The 27462-nt window shown below is 50.8% G+C and overlaps 1 protein-coding gene across 2 annotated transcripts in view; it reads left to right on the top strand.

Annotated features, from left to right (window-relative positions):
- The window catches only part of ctbp2l (C-terminal binding protein 2, like), a 93394-nt gene extending 67951 nt beyond the window's left edge, over positions 1-25443 (top strand). Inside the window, exons 3-11 of one of the 2 annotated variants that reach the window (XM_084455884.1) lie at positions 7016-7170; positions 11295-11439; positions 11981-12187; positions 15179-15393; positions 17541-17671; positions 20455-20582; positions 20996-21113; positions 21432-21506; positions 23323-23413. In XM_084455884.1, coding sequence (XP_084312010.1) covers positions 7016-7170; positions 11295-11439; positions 11981-12187; positions 15179-15393; positions 17541-17671; positions 20455-20582; positions 20996-21113; positions 21432-21495 — 1163 coding nt within the window. In that variant the 3' untranslated portion in view covers positions 21496-21506; positions 23323-23413. Of the gene's footprint in view, positions 1-7015; positions 7171-11294; positions 11440-11980; positions 12188-15178; positions 15394-17540; positions 17672-20454; positions 20583-20995; positions 21114-21431; positions 21507-23322 lie in introns of both variants that reach the window. The other variant, XM_084455885.1, reaches the window with a different exon arrangement.
- The last annotated feature ends 2019 nt before the right edge of the window (positions 25444-27462 follow it).

Genomic DNA, 27462 nt, shown 5'->3' with positions numbered 1-27462 from the left:
TCTCTTCTCTTCTCTTCTCTTTCTCTCTTCTCTTTCTCTCTTCTCTTCTCTTTCTCTCTTCTCTTCTCTGCACTCCACTCTTCTCTTCTCTTCTCCTCTTCTTTTCTCCTCTTCTTTTCATCTGTCCTCTTCTCCTCTCTTCTCTCGTCCACTTCTGTTCTCCTCTCCTCTCTTCTCCTCTTCTCCTCTGCACTCCACTCTTCTTTTCTCTTCTTCTCTCCACTCCTCTTTCTTTCTCTCCTCTCCACTCCTCTCCTCTCTCCTCTCGTTTTCCTCTCCTCGCCTCTCTCTCTCTCTCTCCTCTCCTCTAGTAGAGTGTATCATGTATCAGCAGCTGTCCTAGCCAGGGACTCCCAGCTCTGACCACATCATGGAAAATCTGGCCTCAGAGCTCTCCCTGCCGCCAGGGCCAGACCAAGTGCTCCCGGGGCCGTCTGTCTGACTCCAGGGTGTGGAGGATCCAGGGCCAGGCTGGGAGGGCCAGGGCCAGGCTGGGAGGACCAGGGCCAGGCTGGGAGGACCAGGGCCAGGCTGGGAGCACCAGGGCCAGGCTGGGAGGACCAGGGCCAGGCTGGGAGGACCAGGGCCAGGCTGGGAGGACCAGGGCCAGGCTGGGAGGACCAGGGCCAGGCTGGGAGGACCAGGGCCAGGCTGGGAGGGCCAGGGCCAGGCTGGGAGGGCCAGGGCCAGGCTGGGAGGACCAGGGCCAGGCTGGGAGGACCAGGGCCAGGCTGGGAGGACCAGGGCCAGGCTGGGAGGACCAGGGCCAGGCTGGGAGACCAGGGCCAGGCTGGGAGGACCAGGGCCAGGCTGGGAGGACCAGGGCCAGGCTGGAGGACCAGGGCCAGGCTGGGAGGACCAGGGCCAGGCTGGGAGGACCAGGGCCAGGCTGGGAGGACCAGGGCCAGGCTGGGTGCTCCTGGGCTCAGAGCCGTCTGATGCCGGAGGAACCAGCCTGTTCATCAAACTAGCTGATTCTTATAGGTTATCAGTCATGATAAGAATAATTCGGAAACTTCATTCTTTCCTTCTCCGGGGTACTTAAGGTGGTTTTTCGAGGAGTTTTGATCTTGTGTGATCCACCTCCAAATGGTGTTTGGTGATGCAGAGGACTGTGTTGTTGCTATGGCCAGATGTAATAGAAGTGACTCACCCACTGTAATTCTTGATAAGTATCTTCCACTGTGAGAGTGTAGGCATTCTGTGTTGTCAATATGCGTTTAATGATCAGAGGGGCACACACACACACACACACACACACACAGAAAAGCAGTGAGACATGAAATGTGGAAGGGGTCATACTGTATAGACACTGTTCAAGAGCTGAGCGAGTCCAGGAAGCCACTAGAGAGCACATCATTACACAGATCAGCACTCCGCAGGGTGTGTGTGTGTGTGTGCGTGTGTGCGTGTGCGCGTGTGTGTGTGTGTGTGTGTTCCGTTGGCAGGTAGTAAACCAACAACAGCTGCTGCCTGTTCAGCGTTCCTCGTCCAGGCTGTGGGCTGAGGAGCGTTTGAAGAGAGGAGGAGGAGGAGAGGAGATGGGGGGATTAATTAAAGGAGAGGGAAATTAAGAGTGCCGTGTATCATGCTGTCCTAACACCCCCCCCCCCCCGGAGGAGAGGAGAGGGCTTGATGAGACCCCGGGAGTGGGGGGGTGGGGTGGGGGGGTCATGATGCCTTGTCTCTGCTTCGCTTTGTTGAATACCCGCTTTGTCATCCGCATCAGAGAGGGAGAAGAGGGGGAGAGACAGAGGAAGGGAGAGAGAGGGAGAGAGAGAGAGGGGGAGAGACAGAGGAAGGGAGAGAGAGGGAGGGAGAGGAAGAGAGAGAGAGGGGGAGAGACAGGAAGAGAGGGGGAGAGACGGAGGAAGAGAGAGAGAGAGAGAGAGAGGGAGGTAGGGAGAGAGAGGGGGAGAGACAGAGGAAGAGAGAGAGAGAGAGAGGGGGAGAGACAGGAAGAGAGAGAGAGAGAGAGAGAGAGACCCAGCCAGCAGATGCTGTTGTCCAGGAAATACAGCAGGGAGAGAAGTAGAGGGAGGGAGAGGAAGAGAGAGAGAGAGGAAGGGGGAGAGAGCGAGAGGGAGAAAGTTGTGGCCGAAGTGTTGTTGGAGAGAGCGTGATGTTCTGAGACGCCGTCTGGGCGCTGGTATCCCCGGGCCGAGGTCAGGCGCAGGCCGTCTCTGGGCGCTAAATATAATTTTTCCGTTTTCGCCTATATTTAATCTGTTCTTCCCTCAAGTCACGTACTCCGGTTCATGGAACTCTCAAAAATATAATCTTAGAAAATCAAAATGGCTACCTCCTCTCTTGCTCGCTTTCCCTTTCTTTCTCTCCCTCCCCCTACCTCCTTCTCTTTCTCTCTCTCTCTCTTTTCTCTCTCTCTCGCAGAGCGTGTCTGGATCTGACTGGTCCACAGAGGAAGTGCGCTTTCTCCTCTCCTCTCCTCTCCTCTCCCTCCCTCCCTCCCTCCCTCCCTCCCTCCCTCCTTCATCGCCTCTCTATCAAACCTAGCCGAGGGAGAATCAATCTGTCACACCGGAGGAGAGCTCTGCTCCAGACCAGACAGAGAGAGGGAGAGAGAAATGAGAGAGAGGGAAACGTTGAGGACAGGGACAAGGAACAGGAGGGCGGAGAGGCGAGTAAAAGAGGTGACTCAGAATAAAGACAGAGAGAAAGATGAGATGAGGACTGCGGAGAGAGCGAGAGGAGGCTGTGAGGAGGCAGAGAGGATGGAGGAACAGACTGAGCGGAGGGAGGATTCAGCTGGGAGGGAGGTGGGGAGGGAGGGAGGGAGAGAGAGAGAGTGAGGGAGAGATGGAGAGAGCAGTAACTGCCTGGGTTGAAAGGTCAGCATGTGACACATCAGATGATTCACTCTCTTCACACTGTCTCCCGCCTGCGGGTTCAAAGCCTCCTTCAACTCCTCTCTCCCCATCGCCAACACCATACTACCCATCCCTACTATACATACACTATACCCTACCTACTACACCCTACCCACTATACCCTGCCCCCTACTTAGTATACCCTACCCACTACACACTTTTCCCTACCCACCCACCCCCACTAAATCCTACCCACTATACTACAATACCCTACCTACTATTCCCTACCCCACAACACCCTACCCACCCATACCCTACCCACTACACCCTCCATTCTCTACCCTATCCACTGTACCTTACCCACCAGGGGAAATGGCAGCCTGTGAGTGGGTAGTTGAAGGTTGCGTGTCATTGGGGAGTCAGTGTGAGAATATTTTGTGTGACTTACGGGGCAAGCGTTGCGTGCCAAACAGAGCAGAAGGCGCTCTCTCTCTCTCTCTCTCTCCCAATCTTCTTCTCTACCTCTGTCTCTCTATCCTATCAACTGACAACACTTCAAAGAGTCCTGGACTCTGCCTTGATCTGAGCACACACACACATATCTCTCGCACACACGCAGACTCGCAGGCCACGATGCACGCATCCTAAACCCGTGCCTCGCACACACACGCACACACACACGTGCCCCCCCCTCCCCAGAGCGGAGCAGTGCACCGTCATCACCAGCTGTCCGCATGAATATTCACCACAGCTGGTCACAGCTGGGCCTCTCTTGGGAGGGACACCTAATCGCAAGGCTTCCTCTCACCCTCCCACCCATGTCACTTGTATCAGGGAGGGGATCAGATCGGGTGTGTGTGTGTGTGTGTGGGGGGGGGGGGGGTGGTCTTTGGGTACAGTCACACAATGGGGGGGGGGGAAAAGGGCCCGAGTGTGTCTCTCTCGTCTCTCCGACTCCCTGGCACAGATGTCACCGCCGAAAATAAAGTGCATTACAGCCCAGGAGAAGCCCCGTTAAGTGATCACCATGACAACAGGCGGAAGGCACACGGAACACCTCTGCTATGATTTCTCTGGCCTGAGAGAGAAAACACGTCTCTCTCTCTCTCTCTCTCTCTCTCTCTCGTCTCTCTCTCTCTCTCTCTCTCTCTCTCTCTCTCTCGTCTCTCTCTCTCGTCTCTCTCTCGTCTCTCTCTCTCGTCTCTCTCTCTCTCTCTTTCCTCTCATCTCTCTCTCTCTTTTGTCTCTCTCTCTCGTCTCTCTCTCTCTCGTCTCTCTCTCTCTCTTTCTCGTCTCTCTCTCTCTCTCTCTCTCGTCTCTCTCTCCCTCTCTCGTCTCTCTCTCTCTCTCCTCTCTCTCTCTATCTCTCTCTCGTCTCTCTCTCTCGTCTCTCTCTCTCTCGTCTCTCTCTCTCTCTCTCTCTCATATCTCTCTGACCTCCTCCTCTTTAACATGGTGTTGAGCTGGGAAGTTGAAGAGGAACGGTGGTAGTATTTAATCCGCCTTGTTAACGCTAACGCTGTAATCTTTCTCTTTCTCTCCTCTTCCAAGCCGTCTGGTTCTCTGACGGTGTGTTTGAAGGAGAGATGTTTTTCTGTGGCCGTGCAACTTTCTCCCCTCCACCTTTTAGAACTCCTAATCTCACCTTCATCTCCCCTAATCTGCCTCTCCTCCTCTCTAATCCTGCCCAGCAGATCCCTAAACAGCGCTCGCTCACCCGCTGGCCAGGCCCGCCCCTCGTCTCCTCTCCCAGCAGGGGCTGACATCATCACCTCACATACACACACACACACACAAACCACACACACACACACACATACACACACTCAACACAAACGGTGAGCTCATCTGTACGCACACAGATAATTATCTTACTGACAAGCCACCAGAGACCAACACCAGCACGCCCGCACGCACGCACGCACACACACACACACACACACACACACACACACACACACACACACACACACAATGTAGGCTCAGGAATATGACACTGGCTCTGCTCGTCTCTCCCCCTCTTGTCATGTAGCCGGTGTGCAGGCGATGGTGATGTGATGGAGTTCAGGATCTACAGTATCTGCCCAGCCCAGCTAGCAGCATAAATATTGATGCGGTGTCTCGTTAGCGCTGTGTGAACCAGGCCTGGTAATTGTCCGTCCCCTCCGTGCGACACGTCTCCTGCGAGGAGATCGGGCCTCCTGGGACCACTAGCTCCGTCTGGGCACGGTGCTGGACCTCAGTAGGGGGCTCCGGCGTACGGCGAGGGGTCAGGGATCAGCGGCCGGGGGTCAGGGGTCGGGGGTCAGGGGTCAGCGGTCGGGGGTCAGGGGTAGGACAGGCGCTGGCTCTTCATTGAAGCTGCTTTTTGAACACAGCCACGCCTCAACTTGTGACTAGTTCTTCTGCTGAGCCTGGGTGAACATCAGCCTCTCTCTTTCCATCTCTCTCTTTCTTTCTCTCTCTCCTTCTCTCTTTTTCTTTCTCTTCTTTTCTCTCTTTCTCTCTCTCTCTTTTTCTCTTTCTTTCTCTCGCTCTCTCTTTCTCTCTTTGTCTGTTTTTCTCTCTCTTCTCTCTCTTTCTCTTTCTCTCTCTCTATTTCTTTTTCTCTCCTGTCTTTTCTTTCTCTCAGCACAGCAGCTGCTGCCACTCACACCAAGGCAAACATAGACCTCAACCTCTCTCTGAACTCTGAAGAGAGCTGCCATTTCTCCAGGGCAGTGCTTTGGTGTGTGTGTGTGTGTGTGTGTGTGTGTGTGTGTGTGTGTGTGTGTGTGTGTGTGTGTGTGTGTGTGTGTGTGTGTGTGTGTGTCTGCGTGTACGTGTGCGCATACGTGTGCGCTCATGCATGTGTGCATTTATGTTTTTGTGTGTGTATGCATACATGCGTCTAGGGCTGTGCAATAGAATCGATACAGCAATATATAGCTTTTTTTTCTTTTCGCGATACTATATCGATTTTTTGAGGTACAGTATCTTAACAGAATCTTTTTTCACAAGGAAAATTTACAGAGCAAGACGGGGAATAGATATAGAACATTTTGGATAGAATTCAGTCATATACATTTTTCATGTCTTAAATGGATTTAAAATGTCCTTACATTCCCTCCGCCCCCTCAAGATCACCTCCAGGGAGCGGGAGATGGAGTTGTATTTTCAGCTCTATTTTAACATTATCTGTAAATTATGTATTGCAGTATTGCAATGTATCGTGCCTTAGGTGTGTGTGTGTGTGTGTGTGTGTGTGTGTGTGTGTGTGCGCGCGCGCGTGTGCGTGTGTGTGTGCGCGTGTGTGTGTGTGTGCGTGTGTGTGTGCGCGTGTGTGTGTGTGTGCGTGTGTGTGTGTGTGTGTGTGGCTAAGTGATCCAGAGCCATAAGGAAGGGCAAGGTGAGACTGAGCGTTCCCGTAAGTGCAGCGGTGGGCTAATCCAGTCTCCAGTCTGTCCATCGATTTATCGAGCTGCATTTGTTAGCTCAGCGGAGCCCTTGGTACTACAACCTCATCAGGACCTCGCCGCCATCGGAGAGCCAGGGACCTGACCTTCCCTGATCTGGGTCTGGCTGGGTCTGGTGTTGGGAGGGGTAGTGTCTGGTGTTGGGAGGGGTAGTGTCTGGTGTTGGGAGGGGGAGTGTCTGGTGTTGGGGGGGGAGTGTCTGGTGTTGGGAGGGGGAGTATCTGGTGTTGGGGGGGGGGGGAGTGTCTGGTGTTGGGGGGGGGGGAGTGTCTGGTGTTGGGGGGGGGGGAGTGTCTGGTGTTGGGGGGGGGGGGGTGTCTGGTGTTGGGGGGGGGGGTGTCTGGTGTTGGCGGGGGGGGGGTGTCTGGTGTTGGGGGGGGGGTGTCTGGTGTTGGGGGGGGAGTGTCTGGTGTTGGGGGGGTGGGGTGTCTGGTGTTGGGGGGGGGGGGGGAGTGTCTAACTCCATCTCTGTGGGGGTAGCTCATTGTTTCCAGGGGTTGGAAGTGGGTTTCTGGTTTGTAGCGCAGCTTTCTCTCCGTGTGGAAACTGGGAAGGGCTGTGCTTATTTTCACCGTGTGACAGGAAATGTGATCATCTATTGATCCTGGCATAGATACTCATCCCCTCCCTCTCTCTCTCTCTCTCTCTCTCTCTCTCTCTCTCTCTCTCTCTCTCTCTCTCTCTCTCTCTCTCCCCCTCTCTTCATCTCTTCTCCTTCCTCTCCCTCTTCAGGTATCCGGCCCCAGATCATGAACGGGCCCATGCACCCACGCCCCCTGGTGGCCTTGCTCGACGGACGCGACTGCACCGTGGAGATGCCCATCCTCAAAGACCTGGCCACAGTGGCCTTCTGCGACGCCCAGTCCACCCAGGAGATCCATGAGAAGGTAACAGACACGCACACACACACACAGTACCTCACTTTTACACTCCCACCGTTGGGAGCATCTAACTAGACAGATGGCTGATGCTGCAGCTCAGTACTCACTCACTCGGTCTCCATTTTGTCTCTCTCTCTCCCTCTCTCTTTCTCTCTCTCTCCCCCCGAACGCCACTCTCCCTTCCTCACATGACGCTAATATGCGAAGCTCACTATATTGGCCTTTATGCTCTCGGCAGTTAGGATGAAGTGGCCTCGTTATGATTTAATGTCACTTGGTGGCAAAGTGCTCGGCAGCCTATATCACCGGCATTGTTCTAATACAGAGCGGGGAGGGGGAGTGTGATTACCTTCCGCCGGCTTGTCGAGGCACCTTATTGGTTCATATGCAGTTCAGGCGCCTGCGGAATATATATATATATATATATATATAAATATATATATATATATATATGTATATGTATATACGGTCCGGGCCACCGAAGATCTGAATCTCCCCCAGATGTTATCTTTGTCTGCAGGAGAGGGAGAGGGAGAGAGAGAGAGAGAGAGAGACCCCGTCCGTCCCCTCCGCTTTTATTAAAATGGGGAAACGTGTGTGTGCAGGGAGAGAAAAAACACACATTTGCATAGAGATCAGATTGATCTCGGACCCGGGGCTGGAACGTAAGCGGCGTGAGGCGCTGGCGGTTGGAGAGGGGGAGGAGACGGCGGCGTGCGTGCGTGTGTGCGTAGTGGTTTGTGTTGCTTTTGTCTTATCATGGAAAAACATGATTATTAATGTTCACCTCCCCGGCGGTGACCCATAACGGGGTTTTTGGTTGTCAGGATGCCCGCAGGTGGACGGAATGGAAAACAATCTCTCCCCATCTCTTTTTTCCTAGTTAAGAGGGGGGGAGGACGAGAGCTGTGCGTGTAGACAGACAGACGGTCTCCGGCTAGGCTAAGATGTTCTATTTTAGTGAAGAGGTCTGTGAGCGTAGAACCTGGCAGCCACCTGCTCCAGACCCCTCCGTCACCGCCAGCCAGCCCAACCCCGAGCCGCTGGTGATCGGGAATTTCCACTGGCCGAGCCTGAGGGAGCATGCGTGCGCTTGAGACGCGAGACGCCACTTCAGCGAGACGAACGCGGCAAAGCGTTTAGACTTCCCAGAGCCGGCGCCCTAGTTGAATCTGTTATTTGTCTCACTGTGGTGTCATGAAATGACACGACCCGGGGGGGGGGGTCTTTATTCGGCCACACGTGACACACACACACGTGACACACACGCACGGCACACAGTGAGCGGCTACACGGCACACAGTGCACACACGTGCTATTTTTTGGGCTGTTGCCGGTGGAAACTGTTCCCCGTTTCTCCCATCCCAAGCCATCGGCCTGCAGGGCGCCGCCGAGAGCGGTGGGCAGCCATCGTTCATGTCGCCCGGAGGACCAAGTCCAAGTGCTCAGTCCAAGTCCTGGTCAGGGGCGGGACTGGAGATCATCTGTTCTTCTGCATGTTTTTCGTATTTGGTTGTTTGGGAGGAAACCCTTGCGAACACGGTTAGAACATGCCGACTCGGCACAGAAAGGTCCGGAGATCTTCTTGCTGTGAGGCGGCGATACTAAACACCTTTTCATTTAACCCAACCCCCCCACCCTTTGTCCAGAAGGTGGACATGATGTGTTTTGTTTATATTTTACACTAGCGTACGCTGTCATATGACTGGACGGTGTCAGAGTGTATTTACAGGACAGAACAGCTGTGCGTAGAACGGGACCAGGTGTAAAATGTCCACCGGTCCCTCAGCGCTGTGACCCCACCGCCCGTCTCCTCCCAGCCCCGCCCACTGGCTGGATGACCTCATCGTCATAACATCCCTATGCAGTGAGCCGCGGAGTCATATGCTCCGGATCGTACTGTACACATACTGTACACACACAGGCTGACCCACAGACACACACAGGCTGACCCACACACACACACAGGCTGATCCACAGACACACACACAGGCTGAACCACAGACACACACACAGGCTAACCCACAGACACACACACAGGCTGACCCACAGACACACACACAGGCTGACCCACAGACACACACACAGGCTGACCCACAGACACACACACAGGCTGACCCACAGACACACACACAGGCTGATCCACAGACACACACACAGGCTGAACCACAGTCACACACACAGGCTGACCCACAGACACACACACACACAGGCTGATCCACAGACACACACACAGGCTGACCCACAGACACACACACAGGCTGAACCACAGTCACACACACAGGCTGAACCACAGTCACACACACAGGCTGACTCATAGAAATGTGCACACAGTTAGTCATACACACACACACAGGCTGACGCACAGATTCACACACGCTGACACAAACACATGCCGCTGACACAGACTCACATGCACACACACACACACACACGCACACATAAAGTGACAGCGGAGGCCTCTGCTTTGTGTCATTGACCCAGCCCTGTCACAAATGATGCTTCTCCAAGCCTAAAGGGCTCCAGTTTCAGAGGAAATAGCCAGATTAGGTCACATTTTCCGTTTAAGTAAACGACACTCTGGACTGATTTCCCTCACGAAGCCTTTCACTGGTCATTCCTCATGCTGCAGTCTCCAGCACAGCCGAGGCCCCTGGGCTCAGCATGAAGGCAGAGAGAGAGAGAGAGGGAGACCGAGAAAAATTGTGTGTGTGTGTGTGTGTGTGTGTGTGTGTGTGTGTGTGTGTGTGTGTGTGTGTGTGTGTGTGTGTGTGTGTGTGTGTGTGTGTGTGTGTGTGTGTGTGTGTGTGTGTGTGTGAGTGAGTGAGTGAGAGTGTGTATGTGTCTGTTTTTATTAGTGTGTGTATGTGTGTGCTGCATGTGTGTGTGTGTGCGTGCATGTGTGTGTGTGTGTGTGTGTATGTGCGTGTGTGTGTGTGTGTGTGTGTGTCAGGAGCGCTTTAACCTTGAATTAGCATCTCTGAGACCTAGCTGGGACAAGGCTCCAATAAAAGCTGTATGGATACTGGAGGCTAATCAGCTACAGTAATCAGTGCAGAGATAATCTAGTTATCCCGGCTGGAGGTGAATTCAGAGCAGTGGTTTCTGATACCAGCAGGGCCAGGCTGGGTCGGGACCCCATCACCATCCGTCTAGATCAGGGCTCCTCAAACTGGGTGCCATGACGCCACTCCAGGGTTGCCGCTGAATCCTTTGATAATATTTGCAATTAACCATAAAATCATTTAAAATCAGTTTTAACATCAAGTACAAAATTATTTTCAATCAGTTCTAACAGAAACAGATATTCTCTCAAGTTTTCCCTCATATCTCGACAAAAAATTGATAGGCACAACTTTCGGTTGAGGGGTGATAACGTAGGCTAGCTAACGCAAACGGGCTCGCTAACGTTGCCTGTCAGCAGATGTCGGAGGCTAACCAGATGACGGGGAAATATGGCTACGTTTTTTTAAGAGAAAGATCTAAACTGAGGCTTTACAGCGATTGCTACTGTACCTCCAGTATGGTTTTAGTTGGAGTGGTGCTGCTACAGTACGTGCCCCACACTGTTATACATGATCTGCAGGGTGAAGTTGGCTAACGCATGTATCTGACTGACTTGATGAATAAAAAATGTATTCTTTTGAATGCTGTGGTCACCATATTAAAATAATAGTTATATAATAATAATAATATTAATAATAAAAAATCATAGGCCAGAGCCGATCATACTGTTATGTTAAACGTCAGTAAAAGATGGCATGAATAACCTGCTGAAAAGGAAATCTATGAATGTAATTCTTGCCGTAGATGAAAAAAAAAAGACGTAGAGGGCCAGGGGTCCCCTGAGAACCACAGGGTCCAGATGTGTGCTCAGAATGGGGGTCCTGGAGAGGAAGACCATGGTCAACCTGCAAGGTCCTGTGGCTGAAGATATCAAGTGTTTAACGTTCACGACCACGTGGCTTCTGTAAATATAATGTAATGTCTGTGTGCGTGTGTGTGTGTTTGTGTGTGTGTGTGTGTGTGTGTGTGTGTGTGTGTGTGTGTGTGTGTGTGTGTGTGTGTGTGTGTGTGTGTGTGTGTGTGTGTGTGTGTGTGTGTGTGTGTGTGTGTGCGTCGGCCCCCAGGTGCTGAACGAGGCGGTGGGAGCCATGATGTACCACACCATCACCCTGACCAGAGAGGACCTGGAGAAGTTCAAGGCCCTGAGGATCATCATCCGCATCGGCAGCGGATACGACAACATCGACATCAAGGCTGCCGGAGAGCTGGGTACGAACCCAGGACCCCCCCTTCACCACCCCAGAACACCACAGCCCCACTGGGACAGAGAGACCAGAGACCAGAGATGGGGAGAGTAAAGAAGAGAGAGAGAGATGGAGAGAGATGGAGAGAGTGACATGAGCTGCCATTCCCCTGCCTGAGAGGGAGAGAGAGAGAGAGAGAGAGAGAGAGAGAGAGAGAGAGAGAGAGAGAGAGAGACTGTCGGTGACTGCTTGCCACCCACTCACCAGGAGGGCCCTGCCACGGACGAGTCCAAAGCTATTGTGTCTGGAAAAGAGAGGGGAGGGGAGGGGAGAGGGGAGGAGCAGGCGTGGCTAGTCTCAGGGTGAGTCTCAGGGGAAATAAGAGAGGTCATTGGCTGACTGTGGGTGTTGTATTGTTTTGCACGATTACATCATCACTATGCGGAACGGTGTTAAAAAGGGGAAGGATAATTTAGAGAATCCAGGATTGGTTAAGATTGTCCATTTTACGTGTGTGTGTGTGCGCGTGTGTGTGTGTGTGTGTGCGTGTGTGTCCCCTCCTGCAGGCATCGCCGTGTGTAACATCCCCTCGGCGGCCGTGGAGGAGACTGCCGACTCCACCATGTGCCACATCCTCAACCTGTACCGCCGTAACACCTGGCTCTACCAGGCCCTCCGCGAGGGCACGCGGGTCCAGAGCGTGGAACAGATCCGCGAGGTGGCGTCCGGCGCCGCGCGGATCCGCGGGGAGACCCTGGGCCTCATCGGCTTCGGTGGGGAACGACAGCGATAACAAACATTAGACGATAGGCTCACTCTCTTTGCTTTATGATGTCTTTGAGCCTGTCTCTGTCAGTATCTCTCTCCCTTTCGCTGTCTGTATCCCTCCCTGTCGCTCTCTCTTTCTCTCTCTCTTTCTCTGTTTCTGTCTCTCTTTCCATCCTCTCCATGTCTCTTTTCTGCCCCCTCTCTCTCTTTCACTGTCTGTATCCCTCTCTCTCTCTATCTATCTCTATCTCTTTCACTATGATTGTATCCCTCTGTCGCTCTCTCTCTATCCTCTTCATGTCTTTTTCTTCCCTCTATTACTCTCCCTCTCTGTATCTCCCCCGTCTTCTCTCCATGTCTCTTTTCTTCTCTCTCTGTTCTCATCTCTCCCATGATGAGGCTATTTTCTCCCCCTCTCTCTCTCACAGATTATGTCCCTCCCCCTCCCTGTAGGCAGGCCATTCTCCTCCTCCTCCTCCTCCTCCTCCTCCTCCTCCTCTCATCCCGCCCTCTAGTGCTCACATTATTCCTCCATTATTCTCCCTCATTCCCTCCCTGACACTCTCTCCCTCTTCCCCTCTCTCTCTTTCTTCTCTCTCTCTCTCCCTCTCTCTTTCTCTCCCTCCCTCCTCCGTCTCTCTCTCTCTCTCTGCCTCCCAGTCCTTGTCCACTCCTCTCTGCCATAATCAGGCCTCTTGTGGTACGGGTGTGTGTGTACTGTGTGTGTGTGTGTGTGTGTGTGTGTGTGTGTGTGTGTGTGTGTGTGTGTGTGTGTGTGTGTGTGTGTGTGTGTGTGTGTGTGTGTGTGTGTGTGTGTGTGTGTGTGTGTGTGTGTGTGTACTGTGTGCCCCCTCTCAACACGAGGCTGGCAGATGGACAGCCCTGTTCTTCGCAAGCCCCATCCAAAGTACACCTTTTCTGCACAGTACACACACACACACCTTCCCCGCTTCACCGACAACACACACACACACACACTCTCTCTCTCTCTCTCTCTCTCTCTCTCTCTATCCTGTCGGCGCCAGAAGTCCCTGTACCCAGAGTAGCGGCCAGACAAGCCCCCCACCTCTCCCTGGACAATGGGCTTTATGAAGGGATGCCAGGGGCTGGAGGGAGAGAGCAGGGGTCTCACTACGGCTCCCTGACACCGCAGATAACGGGGCCTGTCGGACCCCCGGACCCCCAACTAAGGGCCCAGTGGCTGCAACCAGGGAACGAAAGACCTAGCCGTCTGTCTGTCTGTCCGTCTGTCTGCACTCCCATGGGCTGACATAAGCCTCACTATCGCAGGAGGGAGGAGGAGGTGGAGGAGGAGGAGGAGGAGGAGGAGGAGGAGGAGGGAAAAGGGCAACAATGAAAATGTCTGCCAGCTGGGCCAAAAACCCATCTCCAGGAGAGAATAGGAGTGAATTACTCTGCACACTAGACTGATCCCTGCTGGAGAGAAGGGGTGCAGCAGAACACAAAACACACACACATACACACACACACTCAAACAAACACATGTACTCACACACACACAACTGTCACTGAAAGGACAGGGTCACTGAAAAATATCAGCCAGAATCACGCAAAATAGTGCGGTTTACAAAGTCAACAAAGACAAAGATTCCCCGGAACATTCTGTCAGCTGTGGCCTTGAGAAACCTGGCTCGGCTCGGATTTCCTAGCAGTGCGGATTCCTCTACAGTGCCTCACGGATTCAGAAGCTCACGTTTCTGCATTGCTGTGCAGTATGTCAGCCTTCCCCACACGACAATGAAACATCCTAAATGGGAATCCACAAAAACATGGGGGGGGGGGGCTGCTGTTTCCAGAGGGGACATTGAGTTGCCGAACAGATTTATTGATTCCATTCACAGCACCAGCAGGGAGGCAGGAAGGTCGAGCAGAGCACAGCGGAGGGCCTTTCAGAGACAGAGGGAGTGATGGTTGTGTGTGTAGGACAGACAGAAGGAGTGATGGTTGTGTGTGTAGCATAGAGAGGGAGTGATGGTTGTGTGTGTAGGACAGACAGAAGGAGTGATAGTTGTGTGTGTAGCATAGAGAGGGAGTGATGGTTGTGTGTGTAGGACAGACAGAAGGAGTGATAGTTGTGTGTGTAGCAGAGAGAGGGAGTGATGGTTGTGTGTGTAGGACAGACAGAAGGAGTGATGGTTGTGTGTGTAGCAGAGAGAGGGAGTGATGGTTGTGTGTGTAGGAGAGAGAGGGAGTGATGGTTGTGTGTGTAGCAGACAGAGGGAGTGATGGTTGTGTGTGTAGCAGAGAGAGGGAGTGATGGTTGTGTGTGTAGCAGACAGAGGGAGTGATGGTTGTGTGTGTAGCAGAGAGAGGGAGTGATGGTTGTGTGTGTAGGAGAGAGAGGGAGTGATGGTTGTGTGTGTAGCAGAGAGAGAGGGAGTGATGGTTGTGTGTGTAGGAGAGAGAGGGAGTGATGGTTGTGTGTGTAGCAGAGAGAGGGAGTGATGGTTGTGTGTGTAGCAGAGAGAGAGGGAGTGATGGTTGTGTGTGTAGGAGAGAGAGGGAGTGATGGTTGTGTGTGTAGCAGAGAGAGAGGGAGTGATGGTTGTGTGTGTAGGAGAGAGAGGGAGTGAGAGGCATTGAGACTTTAATGGAAGCCTGTTGTGGAGACGCACAGAGAATAGCACCAGCTGAGCACCCCCCCCCCCCCAGTGACAGAGTGGGGTCTTTAGGTTGAGGACAGCTGTGCGTGTGTGTGTGGGGTGTGTTTGGGGTGTGTGTGGGGTATGTGGCGTGTGTGTGTGTGTGTGTGTGTGTGTGTACATGTCCATATTTATGTGTGTCTGACTCTGCATATTAATATTAATATTAACACATTATTTTCCTCTCCCTGTGTGTGTGTGGGGGGTGTGGCGTGTGTGTGTACATATCCGTATGTATGTGTGTCTGACTCTGTATATTAATATTATGTTCCTCTCCCTGTGTGTGTGTGTGTGTGTGTGTGTGTGTGTGTGCGTGTGCGCGCATGCCCCCAGGTCGCTCGGGCCAGGCGGTGGCGGTGCGGGCCAAGGTGTTCGGCTTCAACGTGATCTTCTACGACCCGTACCTGCAGGACGGTCTGGAGCGCTCGCTGGGCGTGCAGCGCGTCTACACCCTCCAGGACCTGCTCTACCAGAGCGACTGTGTGTCCCTGCACTGCAACCTGAACGAGCACAACCACCACCTCATCAACGACTTCACCATCAAACAGGTACGGGACGACGCGGACGGCCACGCGCGCGCGCACACACACACACACACACACACACACACACACAACCAGCCACTCATCAACGACTTCACCATCAAACAGGTACGGGACGACGCGGACGGCCGCGCGCGCACACACACACACACACACACACACACGACCAGCCACTCATCAACGACTTCAGCATATATCTTTGTGGGGACCACTTAGACCTAGCCCTAAACCTAACCCTAAACATAACCCTTGACCCCCTTACTCTAACCCTAACCCTAACCATCCTTGAGCACATGCCTAAGCCTAACCATCATATGCCTGACCTTAACCCTTTTAGAATACATAGGATTGATAATTTAGGGAGAACGCCAGCGCCTACCTGGTGCCCCCATAGTGCCATGTTCGTTTACCCTAATCCCATCCTCTCTACCTTTCCTCCTGTCCTCTCCTCCTTCTCTCCTGTCCTCTCCTCCTCTCCTGTCCTCTCCTCCTCTCCTATCCTTTCCTCCTTCTCTCCTGTTCTCTCATCCTTTCCTTCTATCCTGTCCTCCTCCTCTCCTGTCCTCTCCTGTTCTCTCCTCCTCTCCTGGTCTCTCCTCCTTCTCTCCTGTTCTCTCCTCCTTTCCTTCTGTCCTGTCCTCCTCCTCTCCTGTCCTCTCCTCCTCTCCTGTCCTCTCCTCCTTCTCTCATCCTTCTCTCATCCTTTCCTTCTATCCTGTCCTCCTTCTCTCCTGTCCTCTCCTCCCGGCCCGCTTGGAGGAATGTGGAGGAATGGAGGAATATGAGTGAATATTTACCCTAACCCTACTCATAACTGTAACTGAAGCCCTTAACCCTAACCTTTGACCCTAAAATTAACCCTAAACTTGCGAGGACCATCCCCGTGTCCCCACAAGTGGCTGTTGTTCTGGTTTAACTATTCTCATAGGGACATTTTGTCCCCACAATATAGCAAAACACACACAAACAGTACACACTTCATCAACTCCACCATAAAATAGCTGAGGTACACAAGCCCAAAGACAGAATCACTGTCAGCAAGGTCCAAAGTAGCAGGACTGTGGAGGAACACAGCACACACACACTCAGCTCTTTATTATGAGCTGGAAACCAATTCATTCTTCTGCTCAGTCAAAGGCAATTAGGGCCAGCCCAGGGTTTCAGCAGATATATCCAATATATCGACTGGGCCTCACATCAGGAGGCCTGGAACGCAGGAAGCGTGTAGAGCACAGGCTCCTGCTACTCTGCCACCTGCAGGACGACAGGAGAGCTGCACCAGAGAGAGAACTTTTCTACAGCCCATTTCGCCCCTGTCAAGCTACAGTATCTCTCGTGTCTGTCTCTCTCGCTGTCTGTACTTATCTTGTTGTGTGAGGGAGGGGGGCTTGTTAAACTACTTCTAGCAGCTAAGATCCACAGCTTTCTCAAGTGTCAATTTCTCCTTCCCCAAACGCTCATTAGCAGCAACTCGTAGTTTTCACACTGGGCCTTTCTTGTGCGTGCGTGTGCCCTTAATAGACTGCCTGGCAGTGTGAGGGCTTTTCATGCTCAGGATTTAAGATTTTTGTTAAGATTAGGATTGGGATTACTCCCAGCATATTCATTTGATGTTTTTTTCCCCGAGTTATTATACTTGCAAATAGTTTTTTTTCTAAGGCTGCTATCAGCTCCTCCCTTGGCCTGCGTTAGCGCTCAGGACCTCAGATCCAGGACTCCATCAGAGGTCAGACAGACAGGTCTTCACCAGGTGATATTAAGCCTTCATCCCCGTCTCTGTCCCTGTGTGATGTGCGCCAGGACCCTCAGGCAGATTTCCAGATTCAAGATGGCTGCTTCTTTCGTTCTGTCTCTCTCTCTCTCTCTCTCAATCTCCCTTCCTCTTTTTAGATCTTTGAACGACTATATGACTGTTTCCTATCACTCTGACTTCCTGTCTGACTATATCTCCCTGTGTCTCCCTCCATGTGTGTGTGTGTGTGTGTGTGTGTTTACATGTGTGTGCATGCGTATGAGTGTGTGTGTGTGTGTGTGTGTGTGTGTGTGTGTGTGTGTGTGCATGCATTTGTGTGTGTGTGTGTTTGTGTGTGCGTTTGTGTGTGCGTTTCTTTGTGTGTGTGCGGGTGTATGCGTGTGTGTGTGTGTGCGTGTAGATGCGTCAGGGGGCGTTCCTGGTGAATGCGGCGCGGGGGGGTCTGGTGGATGAGAAGGCCCTGGCCCAGGCCCTGAAGGAAGGACGGATACGCGGGGCGGCCCTGGACGTCCACGAGACAGAGCCCTTCAGGTGAGACACACACACACACACACACACACACACACCCACACCCTGGACCTCCACGAGACGGAGCCCTTCAGGTGAGACACACACACACACACACACACACCCTGGACGTCCACAAGACAGAGCCCTTCAGGTGAGACACACGCTCATGTACAGATGCACACAAAAAGACACACTAATCCACAGAAAGACACAGATTCACAAGCACACAATATATGTGCAAACACACACACACACACACACACACACATATACTGTACACACACACACACGCACACATTACATTACATTACAGTCATTTAGCACTTTTCATCCAAAGCGACAGAAGATTACAATAATTGCATTTAACATACTGTAGGAAGTCAGTATACTACTACCCCCCAGAACTCACAAGGCCAGGACAGAGAAGAGCCGTGACCTGTCACTCGACTGCAGGGGCCTCGGACTGACAGGGCCACCAGGGCCACCAATCACCCAGAGGTAGCAGAGCGTAGTGGTCGGGGGGGGTGGAGGGCACATGCACCCAGACACACAGAAAGAGGGGCGCAGTATGAGTCATAGACGCCTACAGTATACAGCTTTGAGGGTAACAAGAGATGGAACTCAAACCCACAGGGGGGTGGAGGAGATGGTTTTACTGTCAGATGAAACCCGATGAAACAGGGTTGACTGCTTCTGCTCCGTCATTGGCCTCCATTTCTCTGCACTCTTGTGTTCACATAAAAATAGACATAAAATAAACAAAAAGCAGGAAAATAAGATGGAAGATAAAACACAATAAAAGATAAAGATAAGAATCAAGTAAAATACAGTGTAAAAATTACAATTTAATAAAATATTGTATACATTAAAAAAGAAAAAAGTGCAAAAGGAGCTAGTTAAAAGCTAAAGTAGAGAGATACGTTTTTAGCTTTCTTTTATTAAAAATCTTTCTTTCTTTTAAAAAACTATTTAGCGAGCTGATTTCCCTGATATCTATAGGTATTGTGTTCTATAGCTTCGGGCTTCTTGACTGCAATGCTGTCCAGCCTACAGTAGGGGTCAAACAAGGTGGACACTGCTCACCAGGGTGCAATTTGTAAAAAAAAACAAAAAACAGAGGGGGGGACATTTTCAAATAAAATGTAATTGAAATTGAACAAATGTAAACATCAGAACAAAGGAAACGACTGTATGCTCTTATTGTATTCTTATATACACCCAACAAGGTGCTAAAAGAAAGGACAAACCATACGATGTTAGGTTATTGATCACTGCTATGAATGTAGAGCTATCCCGTCCTCATCATAGACCTTTAGACCTCATTAAAAAAAAGTGATATGCGTAGGCTAGTTAAAGGTAGGCCCTATGTGCATTAGAGGCTACATCAAATCACTGTTACAGTAGGCCTGTGCCTTGAAAGCAAATTTGAACACCAGCCATCTATCCCGACAAATTTCTAGGCTAACATTCAGCATGGATCCATCTTGGTCCACAATCACGCGCACTTTCACCGGTAGGCCAGGCCGCAAGGCTGAAAAGAAAATCTGGAACACAAGATAAAATATAAATTGGTATTGGTCTCGTGAAAAAGAGGCTAAATTGGTGGCCGCGACAATGTGCTGCGCTGACTTGGCTATCGCCTAATATCGAGGATGAGAATAGCAAAACAAAAGCAATACATGCTGCCGATTGGCCGCTTATCACCCACAACAATAATTGTATTATTATAAAATATTCATCCTGTCACTTACCGATGTTCTATTAATACATCCATGTAAAAACGTATCCCCAAAAATGAATGATCAGAGGAGGGGATATCAAAACCAGAGGGGGGGAAATCTCCCCCAGCAATTCACCCACTGCTGCTTACCCTCACCATGTCCTGTAGGGAGTACCGCCCCCCACACAGACCGTAATCGCCGCTGATGTGTTATTCGTGCGTGGCGGCAGTGTCGGGGGAGCTCCGAGTCGTCCGTGACGGCGGGCACTTTGAAACGGAGGCGTGTGAACTCGCTGCGGTGGAGCTATTCCGCACCGCCAACCCCATGTGTAGACAAACGGGAGCCTTTCATAGCCAGCGACCCGCACTGCTCTGCATCAAGTCATATCAGCAGCCAGGCCCTACACACACCAGCCACAGAGCAACAGGACGACAGGACAGGAGGGAATGAGGAGAGGACAGGAGGGAATGAGGAGAGGACAGGAGGAGAGGACAGGAGGGAATGAGGAGAGGACAGGAGGAGAGGACAGGAGGGAATGAGGAGAGGACAGGAGGGAATGAGGACAGGATAGGAGGAGAGGACAGGAGGGAATGAGGAGAGGACAGGAGGAGAGGACAGGAGGGAATGAGGAGAGGACAGGAGGGAATGAGGAGAGGACAGGAGGAGAGGACAGGAGGGAATGAGGAGAGGACAGGAGGGAATGAGGAGAGGACAGGAGGAGAGGACAGGAGGGAATGAGGAGAGGACAGGAGTGAATGAGGAGAGGACAGGAGGAGAGGAAAGGAGGAGAGGACAGGAGGGAATGAGGAGAGGACAGGAGGGAATAAGGAGAGGACAGGAGGAGAGGACAGGAGGGAATGAGGAGAGGACAGGAGGAGAGGAAAAGAGGAGAGGACAGGAGGAGAATGTAGCCACAGCAGCTAGGAAGACAGGAGGAGATGAAGAGGCCACTGCCCTGCATGACTGATCTGACATTCTCTCTTTTTCTTTCCTTTTCGCTTTCAACTCTCCCTCTCTTCATCCCTCTCGTCTCTGCTCTCTCTCTCTTTTCTCTTTCGCTCTCGCTGTCTTCCCCTCTCTCAGTTTTGCCCAGGGCCCCCTGAAGGACGCCCCTAATCTGATCTGCACGCCGCACACCGCCTGGTACAGCGAGCAGGCCTCTCTGGAGATGAGAGAGGCGGCCGCCACCGAGATCCGAAGAGCCATCACCGGTACGCCCCCCCACCCCTCACCCACCCCCGAACACACCCCTTATGTCATCACAATGCCCTACTCCACAGGGAGAGGTCAGATGTGATGTGACCAGTTACGAATGTGCGTCTTTTTTTTCCCGATGTCATGATTAGAACCCCCCCCCCCACCCAGCTGAGCAGAGTGGGGCCTCCCAGATAACATCCAGATTGTCCAATGATGTTAATTTGCGATATGTCTGTCACGCCGGACTCATTAGCACATAGCTGCCCTCTGTCTCATCCCCCTATAAGAAGTTATGGCCTTGTTATGCGTGTTCCCTGCCTCTGTTATAACTGACACATTGTTCTTGTGTGTGTGTGTGTGTGTGTGTGTGTGTGTGTGTGTGCGTGTGTGCGTGTGTGCGTGTGTGCGTGTGTGCGTGCGTGCGCAGGCCGTATCCCTGACAGCCTAAGAAACTGCGTCAACAAGGAGTTTTTTGTCACCACGGCACCGTGGGCCGTTATGGACCAGCAAGGCGTCCACCCTGAACTCAACGGCGCCGCCTACAGGTAGGAGGATAGAGCGCACTGCCAAGTGTGCCACTTATGTCACCATTTCCCATTTTTTCATAGTTTGCTTTGATTCCATTTCTCAACCATTGTCTTAGTGATGAATGAAAATACACTTTGATGAGTAGCAATGATAAGAAAACAGTTTGTATCGGTGTAAATATGTCTACCTTCTACGTCCTAGCTAGCCCCCCTCCTGCCCCCCTAGTAGAGTAGCTTGTTAGGGGTAGAACTCTGCCCTTCACGCCCTCCCACCCCCCTGCTCTGGGCCTGCTGATCTCAGTCTGCCCCCTCCCTCCATGTGCTTCTCTCACACAGCCAAGTGAACCAAACTCTTCAGGCACTAGCGTCCGGTGTCCCCCAAGACAAAATTAATGCCTAAATCAGGAGAAGGTAAATACCATCCTCAGATCCTGGCCGGCACCTGGCGGTCCTGGGTAGACCCTCTCTCACCTGCCCTGCTGTGTGCCACGTGTCCCTTTTGACCCCCCAAATACCCCTCCCCCCTCCCCCATTTGCACCAGAGAAGTGCTACACCAACCAACCACTGGGTAAAGACTGTGTGTGTGCGTGTGCGTGTGCGTGTGCGCGTGTGTGGTGTGTCCAGTAAGCATGACACACAGCCCTTCAACGTGTGAGACTCCTCTCTTTCTCTCTCTCATGCATGGGGCCATGCTTTCAGAGTGACCGTATTGAATTTTCACTGTTAATGTTTCGTTTTGTTCACTGATAAACTGTGGAATTGTGGAGATGTCGGTTATAACTATCATGGACTAGTATCCGAATCACACTCACTGGACTGGCTCTTATAGGGGCACTCAAACATTGTTTAGCTTGTTTTGCCATGATTACCGCCAGAAACCTCTACATTATTCTGCTCTTAAAGGGGCACTCAAGCATTTTTAATCTCTTACCTTGTTTTGCCAGAAACTTCTACATTATTCTGCTCTTAAAGGGACACTCAAGCATTTTGAAATGTTTACCTTGTTTTGCCAGAAACTTCTGCATTCGTCTACTATGCTGCAAAAACAAGCTAAATGTTCCAAATCTTGGCATGCCCCTTTAACGCTGCGCTCACACGTATGTGTTGCTAGGCTTTGCTTCAACACTTGATGGTGGGCGGGCCTGACGCTCGCAACAACGACCAATCACATTGTCCAAAATGACTTTTTTAAGCCTGTCATGTAGCTAGCACCAGCCTGCGATCTCTCAAAACAAGTCAAGAGGGGGGTATTTTGATAAACTGATTACATTTCGAGAATCTACATAGTTACTTTCTCGCCTGAAAAACTGTTAACATTTTAATAAGTGACATAGTACCCGGCGTACAGACAACATTACAACAGTTGAGTAATGGTGGCGGACGAGAGGCATGAACAACCTGTGACATTAGCGGCTCATGAATGAAACCCATTGGCTGACGGCTGCGGTAACGCATCAAAAAATGAACTTTTCTCAACTCTCAACACAAGCTACATGAGCAACGGGACGCAACTGAACCACAACGCAACCACAATTCCGTTCGGCAACGCTTGATGCCGCTCCATTCAAAGTGAATGAGAAGCGTCAAAGTTGAAGCCTGAAACGCATACGTGTGAGCGCAGAGTAAGATATCAAGGGGAAGCAGCTGGTGTTATCTGGTCATCTTACTCTGTTTGGCCGGGCTCACACTACAGGATTTTTGGGATGATTTATCCCCAATTTCACCCCTCCCGACAATCAGAGGTCTAAAAATCTGGTCTGGAACGTTGGTCGGTACCAATGTTCAGCCCAGATTATTTTGTAATGTGAGGCGTTTACAGATCTAATCTTAATCCTCCCGATCCGTTCGCAGACTCATCGGGGCAGCCCCGATAATATCAAACATGTTTGATATTTAGGATTTAAAAGCTGGATGATGATGTCACTACTTTAAGACTACCATAGTCAATGAGAGAGAAGTCTACAGGGAGACATCAGTTGGTTCGTTGCTCCCTCTGGCATGATAATCTTAATATCCTGTAGTGTGTGATGAGTCATTATTTTAAAATCTTGTAGTGTGTGCATGTTTGAGATTCAGGAGATGAACATGATTTAGAACTCGGTTAGGATTTTAAAACTTGTGTAGTGTGAGCCCGGCATTAGAGTCACGAGGGTCCCAGGGGACCTGTAGAACCTTGACCTTTGACCTCAGGTGTGTCGTCTGACCCCCGCCTCTGACTGCCCGCAGGTACCCACCAGGCGTGGTGGGCGTGGCTCCGGGGGGCATCCCGGGGGCGATAGAGGGCATGGTGCCAGGGGGGGTGCCCATCGCCCACACCCTGCCCTCTGGTACACACCCCTCCCAGGCCCCCTCGCCTAACCAGCCCTCCAAACACGGCGAGACCAGAGAGCACCTCACCGAGCAATAGCAGCTGAGAGGAAAGAGCCACGTCACACTCAAAATCAACCAACCAACAACCCACCGACAACCAACCGGGACCAAGAGACAGTGAACACACAAGCGGCTGCCACTCAGCCCTGGGAACAGTGAAGCGTTCCACGGATTTGTACTTAACGTTTTCGTTTTTACTCTCTGTCTCTTTGGTTCAGTACAGCTACTCTTTCATGATGATGATGATGTTATTTTTTGGGAGACGCCCGTCGTCTGGGACGAGTCCAGCGCCAGCACCACAGGAGCATGACGAGACTCGCTTCCCCAACCACACCTCAGAGCACATTGGATGGCCAGCTTCTTGACACCAATGGGAGAACAGGAACTTTGACATCATGTGCTACTGGACCTTACCCCCCCCCTTCCTAACCCTCCTCCACCCACCCCCACCCCCCACCCCATACACCTGCCTCCTCTGCCCCCGTCTTCTTATGTAACTTTGTGTGTTGTTAGGTTTCCTCTCGGTCCATTCTGTATTGCCCCTCCCAGAAGAGAATATTTTTCTTTTGATCTTCAGTGTGAAAGGCAGAAATGAGACTAAAAATAATTATAAACTATATATATATTTATCATTCATCAAACAAAAGGAAAAAAACAAGATTGCTCATCAGTAATGGTAATCTAGAGAGTGAACTTTAACCCTTTTCCTGACAAGGTCATGTCACTAGTTTTACACAGCTGTCACTTAGAGGTGTTGACCACCAGAGGGCGTTTTTACATTGCAGCTGTCTTTGTAATTTCAATTTTCCACCCTCAGCTGCAGAGTATTACAACATTCCCAACAGAGTATGAGTTTGCTCAACGCTGACCAAATATGACACCTGACAGAATGGAGAAAAACCTTATCTGTATTGAGTGAAACTAATGTGAAAATGCTGGACTCGGGACAGTTTTCCAACTCTTCAATTCCAAATCATAACAGCAGAACATTTTGTTCTGAAACTCCAGGGCATAACTTATAAATATTGTGCAATATGGTCAGTGTTGTTCAATAAAGTCAGTGTGTTGGTCCGTGTTCAACAAGCACATACTCTAAATTGATTGTTATTCTTGTCTGGCTTGGAGCTCAGTGGGAAGTGGGACAGAGGAGGGAGTTTGTTATGGCGATCTGGTCTCTCTATCTACTATGTCTCATCCTCATAAAGACCGCTATCTCCTAGCTGTTAGTCTGCTGAAGGACTCTAGAAGACATGTCCCACTATTAGTCAGAGCAGGTCATGTGCTCGTCATCATTGAGGAAAGATGACATTTTGTGCAGCTGTCAAGAGAATGTTGTTCATCAGAACAGGGGACATTTGTGTGACTGTTTCCCCTGTCTGCAACATGACTCTGGCTCTAGGTGTCTCTGGTGGCTAGACTGACGGACATGTCCATGTGACTCCTTAACTGTGACCAATGGACAGTCTGTCTTCCTCTCAATGGCAACAGGAAGTAGTTTGCGATGCCTGTTCAGGCAGTGTAGTTTCATGTCACATCTCTGAGAACAGAAAAGGGTTAAAAAACACACTTCATTCCTTAATGACTCAGGAAAACACTTTTTTGCTGATATTGTTTTTTCCCAAAAAATTGTCTTGAGAAAGGAAAAAAAAAAAAGAATAATCTGGTTAGTCTGGATATTTTCTCTCTTCCCTTCTCCCCTCCATTGTGGTATTTTTATATAACAAGACGCATCCCATGTTTCTGGTGTTGAAGAGTTTTGCAGAGTCCTGTTAGATTTGTATTGCATAGTTAAATGTTCCTATAACCATAGTCCTATGTGATCCACCCTCTTTCTCTCTTACTTATAATTTCTTTGTTCTATTGAAGGCCAGGTTCTTTGGGGCATCCTGTACTCTGTAAGAGCAATAGCAAAACTCATACTTAGTGTCCCAACAATAGCAGAAGAAGAGGCAGCCAGCAGTATGTTTTGTTTTTAGTGTGAGTGTTTGTATTTGTTTCTTGTACAAGGTGAACATTTAGCATACAGTGCAGTTCAAATAAAAGATACAATTCTGAGAACCAACTGTCTGTCTACATCCATGCGTGAGTGATTGCTTGATGCTGCACATCTATTTCCATACAGCACAATTAAATGTGTGTAGACTGTAAAATTGACGAGCTTGGTCGGATTTGTCCTTGTTCTTGACTCAGGATCATCTGCTATGTTTGGTTTCCGTCACAAGGGGGCACCATGTGACAACGAATTCTGATTATGCCTGCTGTCCAAGCAGGAAGGGTTTTGGCATTGACCTGATATCAGTGAGCTTATCACAGTCAATCGCTAATAGAACAGGACCGCATTAAAAAAGCATTCCCGTTTACACTTTTATTAAATGTGGTCGACATGCGTCCCTGACCACCTCCGGAGGTGGTTTGGCCGATCGGATCGCAATCCGTCCTCAAAACGTTTTGGGCGCATTTACACCTGTAGGCCTACTTTCATGTGGTTTAGCGCGATCAGATTGCAATCTGATAACCAAAAACGCATTTTAATGCAAGGTGTAAACGGGGTCTAATTCACCATCCAGGTGCATCCATCCAGTGGGCAGCTTATCCCACCACTGCGGGGCCAGGACAGAAAAGAGCCGTGAGGGGGGAAATGACGACCAGCTGGGTGTCATCGGCATAACAATGGTAGGAGAAGCCATACAAACGAATGCCAGAACCCAGAGATGACGTGTAGAGGGGAAAAAGAAGAGGACCCAGAACTGACCCTTGTGGAACCCCCGTAGTCACCAGCTGCCAAGCTGTTGTCCTACTGTGGCCACTGAACCGAGACACACTATCACAGCCAGTGATGGCATGGATGGTAAGTAACATGTCCACTTGATGCAAATTTCATGTACTGGAATATACTTTGGAGCCTTCGACATCCAAGCTTTCATGTAGAGATGAGTACATCCCATTCTGTCATAGTGTGGAGTCTTCAACGTCTCAGATTTAATATAGAGATGTGTACATCCCATTCTGTCCCAATGTGCCAGAGGTAGAAGAAGCACGTCGGTATCACCTGCTGACACCAGTGTTTCCATATGAGCATCGATGCAAAATCAGTCACGGTCAGCTTCTTCGTAGTCAGCCCTCAGAGGGGAGACCTGCCCGATCTGGATCCCATGTCTTGACATTGGTCGCTTCGGCAAACCCCCCTGATACTACAACCACTGGTTCATATTTTGGGCTGTGCAGTCAGATGGTTTTGAAAGTAGTAGTGAGATCTGCTTTATTTCCCTCAAGTGCCATAAAGTTAGACCAGTCTGATGGACGTACCTGTTGGTGGCGCTGCTTGCATTTGATCACGGATTTGATGACATAATGGGATGTACACATCTCTACATGAAAGCTGGGACATCAAAGGCTCCAAAGTATTTTCCAGTACATGAAATTCATATGTTGCTAGATCAAGTGGACAACCTACTTACCTTCCATGCCATCACTGGCTGTGATAGTGTGTCTCAGTTCAGTGGTCCCAGTAAGAAGACAGCCTGACAGGTGTTCCAGAAGCATCACACTGATCTTATTGGCCTTGGCAAGGGCCCTCTCACAGACGACGATAGCGATATCAACAGAGAAATTCATCTGGAAGATGTATGGTGTGCCCAAGGTTGATACATGCAATAAAGCAAGAGTCACGTTGTTTTGTATAGATCGTGCACAAAAGACTGCCACCAACCTCAGATGCAGTTTCACATCATGCATTCACTCTATCAAATTATCTCACAAGCTCACTTGCCACATCCTGTTCTTCCTCCAGTGACCAAAATGGGAAGTCAGTTAATGCTCCGGCTACTCTCGCTGTTATCTAAAAGCCAAAAGCTTGGAGGGAGATCACCTTGTGTGGTTGTACGAAGGGGTGCCAATGCTGCAGCTGCAGGAAAGTTTGCGTGGAATGCATCGAGGGGTGCAACTGCAGGAAACTTGGCAACGCCAGCCGGAACACATGATGACTGGGTGCTCATC

Source organism: Borostomias antarcticus (genome assembly GCF_949987555.1).
Source record: "Borostomias antarcticus genome assembly, chromosome: 22".
Lineage (NCBI taxonomy): Eukaryota > Metazoa > Chordata > Actinopteri > Stomiiformes > Stomiidae > Borostomias > Borostomias antarcticus.
Note: the sequence above shows the minus strand (reverse complement) of the source record. Positions and strands in the feature narration are given on the sequence as shown.